Source organism: Oncorhynchus clarkii, chromosome 19, assembly GCF_045791955.1.
Source record: "Oncorhynchus clarkii lewisi isolate Uvic-CL-2024 chromosome 19, UVic_Ocla_1.0, whole genome shotgun sequence".
Taxonomy (NCBI): Eukaryota; Metazoa; Chordata; class Actinopteri; order Salmoniformes; family Salmonidae; genus Oncorhynchus; species Oncorhynchus clarkii.
In genome coordinates this window covers 36,519,746-36,539,267 of record NC_092165.1, presented here as the reverse complement: position 1 = coordinate 36,539,267, position 19,522 = coordinate 36,519,746, and the positions used below count along the sequence as shown (strand labels likewise).

The window sequence follows — 19,522 nt, the reverse complement described above, 5'->3', positions numbered from 1 at the left end:
AGACATCGTGGTAGTCTCCCAGCCCCCTCCCTCTTCAGAGAGAGAGGGGGGAAATATGACTGTGATGCAGGTTTTACACACTCCAGACTCCAGACAGTGTTTTTCTTCTGCTGGTTATGGCTTTAGCTGCAGGAGGCACGGGGGCTGCCACAAATATTTATTTCAGGGAATGCTTTGCAAAACAAAACATAAAAGTCAAAGTCTGCTTAATTTTCGGGGAGATGGTTGGTGGGATTTGACTGACTAAGAGCTATTCGACTGACCCTCAGCCATCGGGTCGGTCAGACAAGAGGGAGGGAGGAGGGAAAGACAGACTGAGACACTTCTGGGCCTGACCGACGACAGGCCGCTAGCTATAAAAAGGTGAATGACTTCTTCACAACAGGGTGCTCTCCGACCACTCTGGGCTAAGGAGCCTGAGTGTTTTTGTATCTGTGTGAAACGGCTGTTGTTTTAGACGGACGGTCTCTGTTCCAATGACTTTTTATTATTTAGCCAGATCTCTCGTCAAATTGTTGAAATGGCTGAGAACTGATAATGAAGCAATGAGGGTCTGATTTATGCTAATGGCTCATTACTTTTCACGAGGGTGATTAACTCTTCTTTTATCAGTGGATCTCAGAGGGAAACTGGAGAAAAGGGTAGTGAAAAAAGCAACAGAAAATGATCAACTCTCAGACTCCCTGGTGGTTTAACCAATCAAACAACTCAGAACACCATGTGTGAGTGACTCACAGTCTACACACACACACACACACACTATCCATGAAAGTAAGTGTAACATCCACTCTTAAACAGAGTGCCCAAAAGAAAATATTAGCCTAGTCCTGAGCAATCTGATGCAAATAACTCTGAGCTATGTCTACAATCCATCTCTGTGGCCAGGGGGGAAAATCCTCCATTTGGAACAATGTTCACCCAACCAGCCTTAGCAGCTCCTGCCCTTGGCAAGCCAAGATAAGGCTATCTGTTTCCATCATCACTAAACAAGATTGAGCAAAGTACATTAAGCAGAAAAATACAAACAAATTACAAAGGCTTCAGGCTAGGCTCTTTATCTAATGTTTGTGTGGGACTGACTGTTCCGTTAGCTATGTCGGTTGGGTCTGATGGAAATGTGCCTGGTTCTAATAGATCCTGTCCCGCCACTTCCACACAGGGGCGAGAACAATACAGACGCCCATTATCTCAACGGTAATGCTATCCTTCCTCGTGTGCAAAACAACCCACAATCTCACCCCACTGACTGTCACTGTTCCAGTCAGCAGTCAGTCTCAGACCAAAGGAAAAGATAACAATGGGTTATCACAGCTAGAAGGAGACCGAGGCAGTGAGTGCCTGGCTGTACTCTGGTTTAACAGGAATCTAGGCAATGCTACTAGCCTCATTAGAAGAACATGAGACAAGCTAGACTAGACACACAGCCAGCCTACACTTGTCCTGAAAAAAGCATGAAACTAATTGGGATATATCAATTAACTTTTGAAGAGCATTATCCATTGTTAATGCTTCTACCACACCACTAATTATACCTCTGAGAAAGGGGAAGAAAATGCATCTTTGCCCCAGATCACAGGTACAGGACTCTCACATTAGTCTTCTTATTGATCCTATCTCATAAAGCCTCTCTGTGACCTCACCAGTCGTGATTTATGCATTAAGCAGCTTTTTAAAGACATCCATTTTCTTTGAGCCCCCATGTGCCTAACACGCCACTGTGCTGGTAAGGATGTAGGGTGTGTTTGATTTTCTACCCTCACAACACACCGCTGTGCTTTGTAGCGGCTGACTCCTAACACTTTGGCCCCCTAATCGATAACACAGGGCTCCAAGTTCAACACCAGACTCTTCCGCCTGTTCCATTCTTCTTTCCTCTCCTCCTTCTCTCCTCTCTTCTACACCTCACAGCAGGACCTCTCCACTACGGCACCTGCAGCAACGCAACACCAGGCTTCTAAAGGCTTCTGAAAAGGCTATGACGACAACACAATAGAATCCAGATATGAAGAGAAAAAGAAGAGAAAGAGAGAGAGAGAGAGAGAGAGAGAGGGGTAAAAACAGAGAAAAATTATGTTTGGACTTGTGGACGTACGGTCGACTCCCCCCTCCAATCTCGGAGGGCCCAGCCCAGTCGACTGCTGTCGATAATGGAGTGGAGGGTGGAGGGTGACGCTGGGATGGGGAGTGTGTCTGTGTGTTTAACACAGGGATTATCTCGCAAGAAATGTGGTGTTTTAACACGCACCAACAGAAGGGAATGTTTGAACATCTACAAAGGCCAAAGGGGACTGGAGCCTGGCGCTCTCCAGTATTTTTCCGTGACATCTTGAGCATTTGGCTTGATAAAAAGGGAAGGAAAAAAAAGTAGCCTACTCCGCCCTGGGATAGGCTATCACTCAGTAATAACCATGTTTGAAAGCATTGTGTTCCTGAAAAGGCTGATTAATTACATGGCAGGAAATAAGATCTGAATGTAACATTTCATCCAACACAGAGCCAGGGCAGGAATGTGACAGAAATGTTGCTGCTAATTAGACGGTTCATAATGAAAAGCCTAGGTATTAATATCGTCTATTGTTCCACATCAGCCTAATGAGCTGGAACCTTTTGTTTTCACTGATTAGTTCAGAGGTCGCAGGGTCATTGAACTGCAGTTGACATCTTTGTAACGGCATTCTTCCTCCTCTTCTGAGGAGGAGTAGCGAGAAGGATCGGAGCACCAATGCGCAGCGTGGTAAGTGTCCATGTTTATTTAAAGACATAAACTGAACACTACAAAACAATAAACGTGAAACGAACGAAACCGAAACAGTACCGTGTGGCAACAAACACTCACACGGAAACAAACACCCACAACTCAAAAATGAAACCCAGGCTACCTAAGTATGATTCTCAATCAGAGACAACTAACGACACCTGCCTCTGATTGAGAAACATACTAGGCTGAACTCAAAACCCCAACATAGAAAAACACACATAGACTGCCCACACCAACTCACGCCCTGACCATACTAAATAAAGACAAAACAAAGGAAATAAAGATCAGAACGTGACATTCTTTCAATTTCTATCCAAGTTCTTCACATTTTTGTTTCCTTAACATACTAGTGGAGAGAAACCAATTATGCTTTAAATGTGCTGTCAAGAGAACTAACATAAAAAAACAGAGATAGAGTAACACCCTTTTCATTTATATAATTTAAAAAGTATAAATATTTATTTTATTGCAAAAAAAGTATCTAGTTGCAAGGGGATTGAGGGGAAATAGTCTTCATTCCTGTGCAGACTGCAGTATGTGAAGTTTGAACAAGCCAGGATATTAGAGATAGAAGCTAATGCTTATAGCACCATGTGTGGAGGATGAAGATAGAAACATACTATTACGTAACCTAGGGCCTCTGACCTATCCTTCAAAGGACACTCTCCCTGCCTCCCTCCCTCTCCTCATCCTCCTCTCCTGTTCTCTCGCACAGTGTCACCAGGCATAAAGAGCCAGTGTGTCAGAGCAGAAAAGAGGGGATGAAGAACTTGAGGGATGTGAGATGACTAATATGAACCTTTCCCCAGGCCTGCAGGGAGGGGGTGGGGTGGGGGGGGGGGTTAGGCATTTCAGCCAGGGGTGGCTGACACTGTTGATCTTAATCACGGCAGCATGGCCAAGCCAACCGCCCTCCACAGCATGTACAGTATTGATGTACAGGACAGGAGGACAGGCGAAGGTGAGGCCAGGGCAACAGCTCTGGTTACAGAAATGAATGGAGAAGAATCATAACTTCACCTGATTGTATGTTATTAATGCTGTATGCTCCATCCATTTACTGGACGAGAATATTACAGAAAAACGTATGGAAACATCATCCATGCATTATACAAGTTATGGATTTTAAATGTTTAGTTCTAAACTGAACAGACATTTTGACATCAAAACGATTTCCTCTCAAAACACTGAACCCCTCACGGTGAGATATAAGATAGAGAGTGACATGTTGACATTCAATCTGTGGTCTGATTTATGAGACATATGCTAGGCAGGGCAGGGGAAAAGGAGCCATCAGATCTGTGGGCGTCAGACAGCTTTATAATCAGCGCGCGCACACGCACGCACGCGCACACACACACACACGCACACACACACACACGCACACACACACACACGCTGAGGACGGAGTGAAAGATCCCCTCTGCCTCTGAGAAGACAGTTATTTTTCCTCCTCAAAGGCCAGGTTCAAAGATCAAAGCCATGGCAGGATGGGCCGGGGTATGTTATGGCTCGCGTGTCTATCGGGTTACACACTTCACAGACAGCGGACCATACACAGACGCGCATCGGGGGGGCTAGGCAAGAGGGCACATTGTCACTCTGCGATTATCACCACTGTTGGGATTGGGGGGGATATCATAATTGGGCATTTTTCTCCCATTGACAATGTTTCCACTGAAAATTATCCCATGTGAGAGACCGAAGGGAGTTGTGAGTTTGGTTTGGTTAGGCAAAGCATGGGATTGGTCCATAGGTGGCACTGTTGGCTCATGTTATGAGCAGAGTTGTGGAACTTCAAGGATTTAAAGAGAAGAGGGAGGAAAAACAGATTTACTCAGATTCATCACAGTTTCAAAAAAATAAAATGCTTTCATCTATGTTCAAGTGTCATTTGCCAAATAGATTTTAATAACATCTAATTAATTCAAACTGCTAGGATGAATCTTTCAAAATATCACACTTCCAAAACAGAACACATTTTATATGCTAAAACTGCTCTTTTCCTGTGAGGGTGATTTAACAGCTAATTATCGGACTCCTCTTCGCTGCAACACAATCAAACTCAGCACTAAACCTAAGGTGAATAAAAAACACACCTTTGAATCAACTGGATATTCAAGAGGAAGCGATTGTACTTTCACAGAACCCATTACTGACATACAGAGAGATACTTCAAAAATATAGGCTGGATACAGAAAATTCACTAACTAAACAAACGTATCTGATGATCAATGTAAATCTCATAATAGGGTGCGATAACAAACCACCCCAATTAGAAAACATATTTCTGAAGAAAAATTGCATGGAGAGTGAGTATTGCTCTTTACTTAAATACAAAACTTAACGATACTGATATACAGCACCTTGCAAATTCTGTATATTTCTATTCTTCATTTAGGTCATTATTGTGGAGTCACTACAATGTTGTTGATCCATCCTCAGTTTTCTACCATCACAGAACCTGTAGCTGTTTTGAAAATCACCAATTGCCTCATGGTAACATTCATTCCTGTACTGCAGCTCAGTTCAGAAGGACGACTGCATCTTTGATGTGTTTGGGTGATTTAATATATAATCCACAGCGTAATTATTAACTTGACCATGCTTAACGCGATACTCAAATGTCGGATTTGCTATTGTTACCCATCTACCAATCACTGCCCTTCTTTATGAGGCTTTCAAAAAGCTCCCTGGTCTTTGTAGTTTAATCTGTGCTTGAAATTCAATACTTGACTGAGGGACCTTACAGATGTTCAAAAATCATGCCAACACGTATTATTTCACACACAGTGAGTACATGTAATTTATTATGCGATTTGTTCAGCCAGATTATACTCCTGAACTAATGTATGTTTGCATAAACAAAGGGGCTGAATACTTATGCAACAACTATATTCTAGTTCTGAATTTTTTGTTTGTCAAAAACTTCCACTTTGACATTAAAGCTCTTTGTGTATTTTTACAATTAAATCATTTCATCCTACTTTGTAACACAATGAAATGTGAAGAATGTGAATGTGAAGAAATGTGAAGAATAATTTTTCATGGCACTGTATCTGCCGATATACTGTTTTACAGCCAGGAAATGAAAAAGTGTAATTTTTCCACACTGAATTCTAATAAATTGCCATCAAGAAGAGCAATTGAACAATAACTAAGCTTCAAATGTTGATGTCATACTTTGTGACAACAATGACACAAAGAGAATGACCACAAGTGTTCAGATCAGCATGTAATTCCCCTTTTTCATCTTATTTATCAAATTATCCCCTGGTACCAATATATCTGTAAAAGGCCAATATCAGCCAATAATATCGGTGAACCAATATATCGGTTGGGCTCTAGGTTGCAGGTCTGTGCCCTCCACGGTTAACTGTGAGAGAGGTAAACACAGTGAGGACTGGCTGTCTGCTGGGCCCTGTTGGCCTGGCCTTTGGCCCTAACAAGGGACGGGGTCACGTCAGCCCTGCCCTGGAAATAGGAAATGAGCAAAACCTAGCAATCCCAGAGCCAGCCATCACAGACCAGGGACAGAATAGGGTGAGGGGTGTAAAGAGTAGGGTGAGGGGTGTAAAGACTATGACACATACAATGGGGTCCATAATTATTGACACTATTGTTTGATAAAGACGAGCAAAAAAGACTGTATAAAATAAATCATGCAAATACTGACCAATATTGTACACTCTTTTTTTTAATGTATATATATTGTTTTCTAAAATTGCTCAGAGAAAGAGATTTTTTTAAACAATTAATAAAATAAATGCAAACAGATAGGGGTAAAAATTACTAACACCCCTTTTTTCAAAAGTCTAGTACCTTCCCCTTGTGAGAATAATGACACTGAGATAGAGCGAGAGAGAAAATAGAGCTCTTTGGTCAAGCACACCAGTGGTGGGTTTGATGTCGAAATGAATGCATAAATTGAAAATAACCCCCATACCTACTGAAAACTATGGTGGATCTTTGATGTTATGGGGCTATTTTGATTCCACTGGTCCTGGGGCCCTTGTTAAGGTCAACGGCATCATGAACTTTACCCAGGCCAGTACCAGCATATCGTTGCCAAAAACCTGGTTGCCTCTGTCAGGAGGTTGAAAATTGGTCACAAGTGGAACTTCCAACAAGACAATAACCCCAAGCACACATCAAAATCCACAAAGAAATGGTTAATTGGCTACAAAATCAACATTTTGCAAAGTCTCCGGACTTGAAACCCATTGAAAACCTGTGGTTTGAAATGAAGAGCGCAGTCCATAAGCACAAACAAAGGATATTAAGGATCTAGAAGGATTCTGAATGGAGGAATAGTCTAAGATCCCTCCCAATGTGTTCTCCAACTTATATTGTTTTGGGGAAAACAGCTCAGAGCAGTTATCCTCACAAAGTGACATATTGAAAGGTATTAAAAACAGGGGTGTCAGCAAATGTGGGAACTCCTTCAAGACTCTTGAAAACGCATTCCAGGTGAAGCTGGTTGAGAGAATGGCAAGAGTGTGCAAAGCTGGCAAAGGGTGGCTACTTTGAAGAATCTCAAATATGAAATACATTTTGATTGGTTTAACATTTTTTTGGTTTCTACATGATTCCATACGCGTTATTTCATAGTTTTGATGTCTTCACTACTATTCTACAATTTAGAAAATAGTCAAAATAAAATATATATGTATATAACGAGAGAGAGAGACAGAGAGACAGAGAGAGAGAGACACACACAACGAGACTGGGCGAGAGAGAGAGAGACAGAGAGAGACTGAGCGAGGGAGAGAGACTGAGCGAGGGAGAGAGACAGAGAGAGAGAGAGAGAGACACAGAGACAGAGACAGAGACAGGGAGAGACTGAGCGAGGGAGAGACAGAGAGACAGAGACAGAGAGAGAGAGACAGAGAGACAGAGAGAGAGAGACAGAGATAGAGAGACAGAGAGAGAGACACAGAGAGAGAGAGAGAGACAGAGAGAGAGAAACAGAAACCAGCAAGCAAGCCCCTATAAATTTGATGCTGCTCTTGTGCGTGTGAGAGTGGCAAGAGAAAAAGGTGTTAGCTGCGTTGGATCAAGTACACGTGGACAGGCTGTTTGTGCTGACAGGGGGAGAGCTTTTCTCCTGAAGAGTGACTGTGTGTCCAGGCAGCTTTCTCCTGTCAGGAGTGTGTTAAACACACTCCCTATAGCACACCACAACACAATTAGATAACCTGCCTGTACCACACCACTACCATCAGATAACCTACCTATACCACAACACAATTAGATAACCTGCCTGTACCACACTACTACCATCAGATAACCTACCTATACCACAACACAATTATATAACCTGCCTGTACCACACCACTACCATCAGATAACCTACCTATACCACAACACAATTAGATAACCTGCCTGTACCACACTACTACCATCAGATAACCTACCTATACGACAACACAATTAGATAACCTGCCTGTACAGCACCATCAGATAACCTACCTATACCACAACACAATTAGATAACCTGCCTGTACCACACCACTACCATCAGATAACCTACCTATACCACAACACAATTAGATAACCTGCCTGTACCACACCACACCATCAGATAACCTACCTATACCACAACACAATTAGATAACCTGCCTGTACCACACCACTACCATCAGATAACCTACCTATACCACAACACAATTAGACAACCTCCATATACCACACCACTACCGTTAGATAACCTCCCTATACCACACCACTACCATTAGATAACCTCCATATACCACACCACTACCGTTAGATAACCTCCCTATACCACACCACTACCGTTAGATAACCTCCCTATACCACACCACTACCGTTAAATAACCTCCCTATACCACACCACTACCATTAGATAACCTCCCTATACCACACCACCACCGTTAAATAACCTCCCTATACCACACCACTACACCACACCACTACCGTTAGATAACCTCCCTATACCACACCACTACCATTAGATAACCTCCATATACCACACCACTACCGTCAGATAACCTCCCTATACCACACCACTACACCACTACCATTAGATAACCTCCCTATACCACACCACTACCGTTAGATAACCTCCCTATACCACACCACTACCATTAGATAACCTCCCTATAACACACCACTACCGTCAGATAACCTCCCTATACCACACCACTACACTACCATTAGATAACCTCCCTATACCATACCACTACCGTTAGATAATCTCCCTATACCACACCACTACCATTAGATAACCTCCCTATACCACACCACTACCGTTAAATAACCTCCAAATACCACACCACTACTGTCAGATAACCTCCCTATACCACACCACTACCATTAGATAACCTCCCTATACCACACCACTACCGTTAGATAACCTCCCTATACCACACCACTACCGTCAGATAACCTCCCTATACCATACCACTACCGTCAGATAACCTCCCTATACCACACCACTACCGTTAGATAACCTCCCTATACCACACCACTACCGTCAGATAACCTCCCTATACCATACCACTACCGTCAGATAACCTCCCTATACCACACCACTACCGTCAGATAACCTCCCTATACCATACCACTACCATTAGATAACCTCCATATACCACACCACTACCGTCAGATAACCTCCCTATACCACACCACTACACCACACCACTACCATTAGATAACCTCCCTATAACACACCACTACACCACACCACTACCGTTAGATAACCTCCCTATACCACACCACTACCATCAGATAACCTACCTATACCACAACACAATTAGATAACCTGCCTGTACCACACTACTACCATCAGATAACCTACCTATACCACAACACAATTAGATAACCTGGCTGTACAGCACCATCAGATAACCTACCTATACCACAACACAATTAGATAAACTGCCTGTACAGCACCATCAGATAACCTACCTATACCACAACACAATTAGATAACCTGCCTGTACCACACCATCAGATATCCTACCTATACCACAACGCAATTAGATAACCTGCCTGTACCACACCACTACCATCAGATAACCTACCTATACCACAACACAATTAGATAACCTGCCTGTACCACACCACTACCTTTAGACAACCTCCATATACCACACCACTACCGTTAGATAACCTCCCTATACCACACCACTACCATTAGATAACCTCCCTATAACACACCACTACCGTCAGATAACCTCCATATACCACACCACTACACCACACCACTACCATTAGATAACTCCCTATACCACACCACTACCGTTAGATAACCTCCCTATACCACACCACTACCATTAGATAACCTCCCTATACCACACCACTACCATTAGATAACCTCCCTATACCATACCACTACTGTCAGATAACCTCCCTATACCACACCACTACCGTTAGATAACCTCCCTATACCACACCACTACCGTTAAATAACCTCCCTATACCACACCACTACCATTAGATAACCTCCCTATACCACAACACAATTAGATAACCTGCCTGTACCACACCACACCATCAGATATCCTACCTATACCACAACGCAATTAGATAACCTGCCTGTACCACACCACTACCATCAGATAACCTACCTATACCACAACACAATTAGATAACCTGCCTGTACCACACCACTACCTTTAGACAACCTCCCTATACCACACCACTACTGTTAGATAACCTCCCTATACCACACCACTACCATTAGATAACCTACCTATACCACACCACTACCGTTAGATAACCTCCCTATACCACACCACTACCATTAGATAACCTCCCTATAACACACCACTACCGTCAGATAACCTCCCTATACCACACCACTACACCACACCACTACCATTAGATAACCTCCCTATACCACACCACTACCGTTAGATAACCTCCCTATACCACACCACTACCGTTAGATAACCTCCCTATACCACACCACTACCATTAGATAACCTCCATATACCACACCACTACCGTCAGATAACCTCCCTATACCACACCACTACACCACACCACTACCGTTAGATAACCTCCCGATACCACACCACTACCGTCAGATAACCTCCCTATACCACACCACTACCGTCAGATAACCTCCATATACCACAACACAATTAGATAACCTTCCTGTACCACACCACTACAATTAGATAACCTCCCTATACCACACCACTACCATCAGATAACCTCCCTATACCACACCACTACCGTTAGATAACCTCCCTATACCACACCACTACCGTCAGATAACCTCCCTATACCACACCACTACCATTAGATAACCTCCATATACCACACCACTACCGTCAGATAACCTCCATATACCACACCACCACCATCATATAACCTCCCTGTACCACACCACTACCATTAGATAACCTCCCTATACCACACCACAACTGTTAGATAACCTCCCTATACCACACCACTACAATTAGATAACCTCCCTATACCACACCACAACTGTTAGATAACCTCCCTATACCACAACACTACCGTCAGATAACCTCCCTATACCACACCACTACACCACACCACTACCATTAGATAACCTCCCTATACCACACCACTACCATTAGATAACCTCCCTATACCACACCACTACCGTTAGATAACCTCCCTATACCACACCACTACCGTCAGATAACCTCCCTATACCAGAGAGTGATGATAGGCTGATAGTTGGCTCATAGACTGTGACAAATGTCATGTAGCTTAGCGTAGCTCTCGCTGAACCTTGAAGTGTAGTCACAAGTATGTCTAATGAGACTGTATGGCATTGTATAAAGGGGGTCCTTGATATTAACAGACTTTGCTACTTCTAAGAATTGATTGCAGAGTAAATAGGTTGGTCTTATAGTCTCTTTAGCCAACTAATTTGCTGTTTCCTCATCTTGCTAAAACACTAGCAATGCAACTCCTCTTATCTGTCCCCAAGTCACCACTCACTCCTTCCTCCATGTTGAGATTTACCTGAACCATGTTCAGTAGGTGGTAGAGGTCTTCCACTTCATCTCCCTCTGTCTGGCTGTAGTCTCTCCCAGTGTCGAGGCTGGAGCCCTGGATGGTGCGTCGGTACAGGGGCAGATCCATAGCCTCAGCATACAGGTCTATGGCCTGGTGACCCACCGTCTGATACATATAGCTGTCCAACTCATCTAACACAGGGGATGGATAACAGAAGTTCATTCATTTACAGTATTAGTCTTCCACGTTGGCAAGGCACATCTCTTAGGGGAAACATTGACCAATATTTGAATTGTGTTTTAAGTACCCACACATACAGGAGGAAAAACAGATAGACATCTCACCTTTGTTAGCAGGACGCAGGTTGGCCAGCGCTACTATCTGGTGCCCAGCAGCAACACATTGCATCATGTTATAACAGCTGTCTTTGCCCCCACTGCAACAATACAGTCAGAGGGATTAATGCATTCACTACATGAAGGTGCAACTATGTAAATAGCCGTATCACTGTCACTATGATCAGAAACATACGAATGTTAGGGTGATTTCCTTTAGTTCTATACTGAAATGCAAGTTCCTCTTACTTGCATGTATTCAGAATGTTATGAACCTTTATTTCTGTAACGAATAACGATGCATGCTATTTCCCCCACACGTCATCTTAAACGAAATAACAAAGTACAGGATATATCTATCTAGTTAGCAAGCAACACATCCTTCTCAGATAGCTAGCTAGAAAACGTAGATAGAACAGGAGAGCTGTGACAGCAATGATTTAGGTTTACCTTATCAACGCAACTACTTTCATTTTCTTTATGCAATATTTCTGTAGACATAAACAGTTACTAAATGCATAATCGGATAATGTTATCTATGTTTCGTTTACTCTGAATATGTGTACAGCATAGCAACCAGTCACAGCAGCAGTTCGACATATACACAAAAACTCATGTGAGCAAGCACTTCCTGGATGAAAGGACCTTTATGAATGAAGCTATCCTGTGGGGTGCCTGATTTAAAATAAAACATTTATTACAATGAGCACTGCTCGGTAATATATATATATATTTTTTTAAATACATATATATAGCTCTCCTATATATATATATATATATATATATATATATATATATATATATATATATATATATATATATATATATATATATATGTCCGTGATAACATGTTATACTACAATATAACTAATAGATTTGCAGTTGAGCGTTTTCTGTAGGACTGTTTGGTGATCAACCAAATGTGGAGATGCTGATTGTGCATGTGTTGTGATGAGAAAGTCAACCAAAGACGGCCATCCCAAACTCTTTGGCTGAATTAGTTAATGACCCCTTCAGTTTTCCCCACTGCGCAATTCCACAGTAACTGAATTACGCTGATATTCAGATTGTTCACTTTAAGATGTATGCCAATAAATTTCCATTGATTTCAAAGTTTAACAAACCATACAACTCTATGCACAAGGACTACTTTTAACAATTTACACAGAACATTTTACAAAAACAAATGTCCTTGAAGTACAGCGCAGATGCAAAGCTTGTATGACGGTTTGTGCTGTTGGTTCCATCATTCTGTTACCAAACTTTGTGTCTGCACTGCTCTTCAAATAAATAAAAATTGGTCAAATGTTCTGTGTAAATTGTTACATGTAGTCCTTGTGCATAGAGTTGTATGGTTTGTTAAACTTTTAAATCATTGAATTTTGTTTGGCATGCATTGCCCTCCTGGTAAATTGACCCAAGCTCAAAATAACTTCCTCGGTGTACACATCACAGACAAACTGAAATGGTTCACCCACACAAACAGTGTGGTGAAGAAGGCGCAACAGCGGCAGGGGAAGCAGGTAGCATAGTGGTTAGAGTGTTGGACTAGTAACCAAAAGGTTGCAAGATTGAATCCCTGAGCTGACAATGTGAAAATCTGTCCTTCTGCCCCTGAACACGTCAGTTAACCCACTGTTCCTAGGCCGTCATTGAAAATAAGAATTTGTTCTTAACTGACTTGCCTAGTTAAATAAAAGTAAAAAAATCAAATTTTAAAAAAGGCTCTCCAGAGGGTGGTGTGGTCTGCACAATGCATCACTGGGAGCAAACTACCTGCCCTCCATGACACCTACAGCACCCAATGTCACAGGAAGGCCAAGAAGATCATCAACCACCTGAGCCACTGCCGGTTTACACTGCTACCATTCAGAAGGCGAGGTCAGTACAGGTGCATCAAAGCTGGGGCTGAGAGACTGAAAAACAGCTTCTATCTCAAGGCCATCAGACTGCTCAACAGCAATCACTAACTCAGAGAGGCTGCTGCCTACATTGAGACGCAATCACTGGCCACTTTAATAAATGGATCACTAGTAACTTTATACAATGCCACTCTAAATAATGACACTTTAATAATGCTTACATATCTTACATTACTCATATCACATGTATATACTGTACTTTATACCATCCATTGCACCTTGCCTACTGCCGCTCAGCCATCGCTCATCCATATACTTACATGTACATATTCTCATTTATCCCTTTCGTTTGTGTGTATCAGGTAGTTGTTGGGGAATTGTTAGATTACTTGTTAGATATTACTGCACTGTCGGAACTAGAAGAACAAGCATTTCGCTACACTCACATTAACATCTACTAACCATGTGTAAGTGACAAATACAATTTTATTTGATGATTTGTTTCAATGTTCACTTAAATGATTCATTTTGAGTGTGTTAATTGTTTAGTACAGGCCTGCTGTGTTATTCACAATAATCCCTGGGTTGCCATGCCTTATTGCTTCATTATATTATTAGTCATTAGCCTATTTAAACAATTCCACAAATAGGTTGAAAGGGTTACAGCACAAGACAAGTCCAGAAAATAAAACCCCTCACCCGCTCGCCCCATAAACGTGTAGCCATAGAGACAGACAGCCCAAACCAAACATCCAGCCATGGTATTCACACAGGTTGTGCTTTTTCCCTGGGCGAAGGCTGTGGCTTAAGGAAACATTTTGATGCTCTTTTTGCTGTCTGTTGTTGTGCCAGAGTAGAATAATTGCACTGCTGGGGTGTGTTTCCCTCACCTTCTGCCCCTAAGCAGGCCAAATGCAACTGATTTTGTCTGAATGTACAAAATTGAAGAAGACATCTTCTCAACCCACTGCTTTTTGCTATGTTCCTTTCTCTTGTTCTGTTATTGCTTTTTAAAAGCGGAGCAAAGCCTCAGACCTGAGGATGAGCTCTTTTCACCCTTAAAGAAATCCTTCCATACCCTGTGAGTGTGTAGGTATCGCCTGGTGGTGCAGACACTGAAATACATACATACATACAGTAGTAGGCTAGAGGCCACTGGTAGTATCATCCTTGTGTTAAGGCGAATGATTGCATTACTAAAATCATTCCAATTGATTTTAGCATGCAAATACAGCCTGCAAATGCAGGGTGGAAAGGATTTAATATTGCTTTTGAACTTTAGTTTCTGATTGTGAATAAATCGATAAATTAATACGATTTTGATCAAATGTAATCAATATACACTATAAACAAGGTATTATTATTTTGAAAATGGTACTTGCCGCCTGTATTTTCTTAGCCTTCTCGGTTGAAAAGCTGCCCTTTCTCCAAAAGGACACCGGCCAATGACTCTGTTTGTCCTTCAGTTTTGTAAACTCATAAATATATCAGCACCAATTTTCCAAATTGTGTTGGTAATTTTTCACCACACAGCTTCATTGCTTCTGGTCATTTCCCAATAATGCCCATCGGCTCTGAACAATGCAAATTACCTCACTTATCAGCTGTAGTTTATTAAGTAGTTTATTATCCAGACAAATCAATAAAGAAGTGTGTTCTGTTTTTTAGGCATAAAAGAGTGTTTTATGTCATTTTTGTTGATGCGAGGGGGATAAAAAAGTGTTGATGGGTCGTGCAACCAAGACATAGGCAATGACGTGAGTATGAGACGGCATAAATATGGAAGCAAGGCGCAGGAAATGGCACCATTGGCCTTTCCTTAAAAGAGCATGCGAATTATGACAAGTGATTTACACACATTACACAAACATTTTTTTTTTTTTTTGCACAAGGACACAAAAATCTTTCGGTGTAATGAGAAAGTAAGGCTGAAATCACGGGCCGATAAATGAAGTGCCAGGACAGGCCACTCAAGGTTGCACATGGAGGGGCAAGAACATAAACACATCTTTCTCTTTGTACACACCGATGCTCGAAATAGTGAAATATGTTGACAACATGTGTACCTTAGTGCAAGGATTCAATTTATACATAGGTACCAAATCAATTTGCATTTTGTTTTAATAATATATCATCACTAGACTAATGACAAAAAAAATGTGCGTAACTAGAAAACAGACATAACACTTATTAGAAATATCAAAGGATATACAAGGGAATGACAAACAATGTTGTAGGTCAGCTGTGCAATGAAACTGAACTCTTTAAAGCGTTTGAAATGGTTGTATTTTCTCAGGGGGCAGACTTCATTTCCAAACATTCACAGTAAGAGAATAGAGTCAGGTTCTATTCTTCTCCCGGTGCACATATTTGAATAACCATTTCCCCTTACATTAGTGTGTATCAGTAACCTTCCTGAAGTGTGCTCTGCTCAAACTCAAGCCATTCCAGAGTCTAGATTCTGACTTTGTGCAGAACTCAATTTGGGTTCCAATTCTTCATAAGGCCACAAACACAAAGCAGAAGTGGCTTGTGATTAGCTGCCAGATCAAGCCTAGTGTATCCCCCTGGCCAATGAGACGCTGAGGGTCCAAAACCAGAACACCTGGCGGTCTGTTTGTGTTGAACTCCCTGCTCTCTCAGACTCAGGCCTCACTAAGGCATATCAGTGGTTGAAACCCTCCAAACAACATCACAGCATTTAGCCTACCTGGCAGGGATCAATTTGAGTTCCTATTTGAGTTCAGCAGCAAACACTACTCATACCCCTCACATAGTGTCTCTACAGCTTGTGAGCTCTTATAGAAACTTTGAAATAAATTATTTAATATTCACCAAGGGGTCATTGGTTGAATATTGTGGCAGTGTTCCAAAACATTGTTGATGTTTATTTGACAGTTTAATGTGAGAGAGAAAGACAGACATTTTGAAAGCAGCTCTGTGTATCTTTAACTCAGCCCCACTGTGATGTTTCCTCGATCAAGAGGCTCATTTTCCAATGCACTATCAACATAATGATGCCTCTTTAGGGCCAAACCACATCCAAATCAGTTAGTAAACAACCAAAATGGGGATCTGTACACATTTTTACAGACAATTAACTGTTACCACGAGGGGCCCAAATGGATTAGTAGACTCATTAATGTCTTAGGCTAATGCGCCCTTGATTAGAAATGTGAGGAAAAGTGATCCAAATTGTGTTTGATCTCAGTGCGATGCTTAAAAAGGCCCCTCAGCTGGATAACAATGATTGAGATTGCTGGAAATCCCCCCAGAAAATGTCCTGCTTTTATACCTTTATTTTATTTGGCGGAAAAGCCGATGCTTTTGTAAATGCGAGTGGGTGAGGTTGATGAAAATTGTCTTCCTTCTTGAAGGCCTTTTTTTCTGCCTCCACTGAAAGCTCTCAAATCGTTGCTTTGAGTGAAGTGTTTATCAGTGTTTGTCTCCTCCAGCTCTGTTTTTGGTGTGGAAAACCTCAGACTCATTTTGAAGGGGATGATGCTGTTGTGAATATGATTAGGTGGGGCTTGCATTCATAAATCTCAAATATCCTCCATGCCGCACAAACGTGGATGTTAATTAATATCCAAAGGGAACCCTATCCCATACAGGGATTGTATAGGGATTCTGGGAGCCAATCACATACATTGAATGAATGAATTATCATCTCATCATTAATCATGAGCTGTGGACATTCTCAACACAAGAGAAACAGAAACGTTTCGACCAAGCATCCCTAAGTACAAATGTGATTTTCTATGAATATTTTCCTGATTTTAATTGTCTTTGATTTCCCTTCCAAAATACCAGAATCAAATTAAGGGTGCAGTTCTCTTCCCCTTGTGAAGCGCCAGCCAAGTGGATGTGGTCGATTAAAGTACACCATTCTGCTAGTTATAAGGCAGCCAGGGAAAACGACATGCACTACTACGTGCCTACCGTCACCTGAATGCTGCCAAACACAATTTTGTACACAAGAGCCTTAATGTTTTACAGAGACACCCTCAAAGGCCTTGTCCTGATTATCAGCCTGGGTAACAACACTAATGATACTTCCTGATTTGTTTTCTTTTCTTCGTATGCTTTACTACTCTGTGTACTCTGTCGTAAGTAACTGTCAGAAGAATAGACAGCCTAGAATACAGAAACTCATCATTCCACTTCAGAAGAAAAAAAATATGAAGAGGAATTGCACAGTACAAACTGGCAGCTGATAACTAACCTAAAGTTGTGGCCTCACAATAATAGTAGGAGTTCTATCACTCTTTTTGTAGAAATGTAACATTAAACAACTGTAACACTTGGGACTTTACTTGCTGCCAATGAATCATCCCCAGATCTCTTAGCGGGATAGCGAAATGAAGACGTCTGCTCTCTGATATACAACACCGCGAACGGCTTCACTTGCGCCCGACAAACACAATCTTAATCCAGGAAATAGCTTGCAATCAGAATATTGGAGCTGACATCAGAGGTAGCCACAAATGCGATCCCCACACACCCTCCCGAGCTTCAAATGTCTTCCCGGGCCTGTTATGGGTTTCCCGCATGATGAAGTGTGACACTCTGCAAACACAAAAGCCTCAGCCCTCTCGTGGGTCCACTTTGCTTTTCTTGGATGGCCCCAGCCCGCCCAATGCCAAGTCAACTTGACTCTTGTCAGAATGGGCCCCATATCTATGAAGAGTGTGTGTGAGGTGTACAGTGTGCGTGGGTGTTCAATTCAACATCTATTCCACGTTGGTTCATTGTAATTTCATTGAAATTAAGTGGAAACAATGTTGATTCAACCAGTATATGCCCTGTGGGCTTTGAGTGTGGATATCTTGTCACAGGGCAATGCCTCGGATGTGGTGTGCGTGTGTGTGTGTGTGTGTGTGTGTGTGTGTATGAGCTGTTTTGGAGCCCACACTGAGATTATAGGATCTGCTTCCTAATCAAAGCCACCACCTGCTCTGCATCGGGGGCCAGCACCTGCTCTGCATCGGGGGCCAGTTCATGGATGCTGCCTAAAGCCCCACACATTCTCATTTGACTGTCCCTACTCTCTCGTCCATGAGATTTGGAGGGACTTAGAAGCGTTAGGAGGACCACTTTACTTCAATCAGCCATGTAGTTTGACTCACTGGTCAATAATGCAGTTACATATGGGAGTTTCTAGCATTTCCCCTGACTCCGAAGACAGAACCCATTCTCTACTGGTGAAACAGACACATTTTTGTTTCTCTCCAGGCCAACTGATGAAACACCTGAAGTAGCTGTCGACATCCAATATCTCTTTAGTGCCTCGGTCATTCTGACAAATTCAATATAAACCTGTTTTATCCTAATATACTGTGGCCTGGTCATACATCCTCTCCCTCCCTTAGGTCACCTGCCCTAGCCTAGTCTCGGCTAAGCTAACTAGCTTTCCACCAGAACACAACCCGTCGGGGTCTGCCATTTGTCTTGTGGTTTTGAGCCGTGGCTATTTCTCTAACACGGAGTCCAATGTCAACACAGGCACTATAAATATCCAGCTGGGCAGAAGTAAGCCTCCTATGGGGGAGTCATAGGAAGAGAGGGAGGAGTAGAAGGAGATTGCGGAGAGGGAGGAATAC

At 42.2% G+C, this 19,522-nt stretch overlaps 1 protein-coding gene across 2 annotated transcripts in view; it reads right to left on the bottom strand.

The window, feature by feature from the left end:
* LOC139375101 (diphthamine biosynthesis 6) overlaps positions 1–12,712 on the bottom strand; it is an 88,260-nt gene extending 75,548 nt beyond the window's left edge. The window contains exons 1-3 of one of the 2 annotated variants that reach the window (XM_071116559.1): positions 12,508–12,712; positions 12,067–12,158; positions 11,729–11,913 (exon numbers count right to left, since the gene is read on the bottom strand). In XM_071116559.1, coding sequence (XP_070972660.1) covers positions 11,729–11,913; positions 12,067–12,158; positions 12,508–12,530 — 300 coding nt within the window. In that variant the 5' untranslated portion in view covers positions 12,531–12,712. The remainder of the gene's footprint in view (positions 1–11,728; positions 11,914–12,066; positions 12,159–12,507) is intronic. The other variant, XM_071116560.1, reaches the window with a different exon arrangement.
* Positions 12,713–19,522: the final 6,810 nt, after the last annotated feature.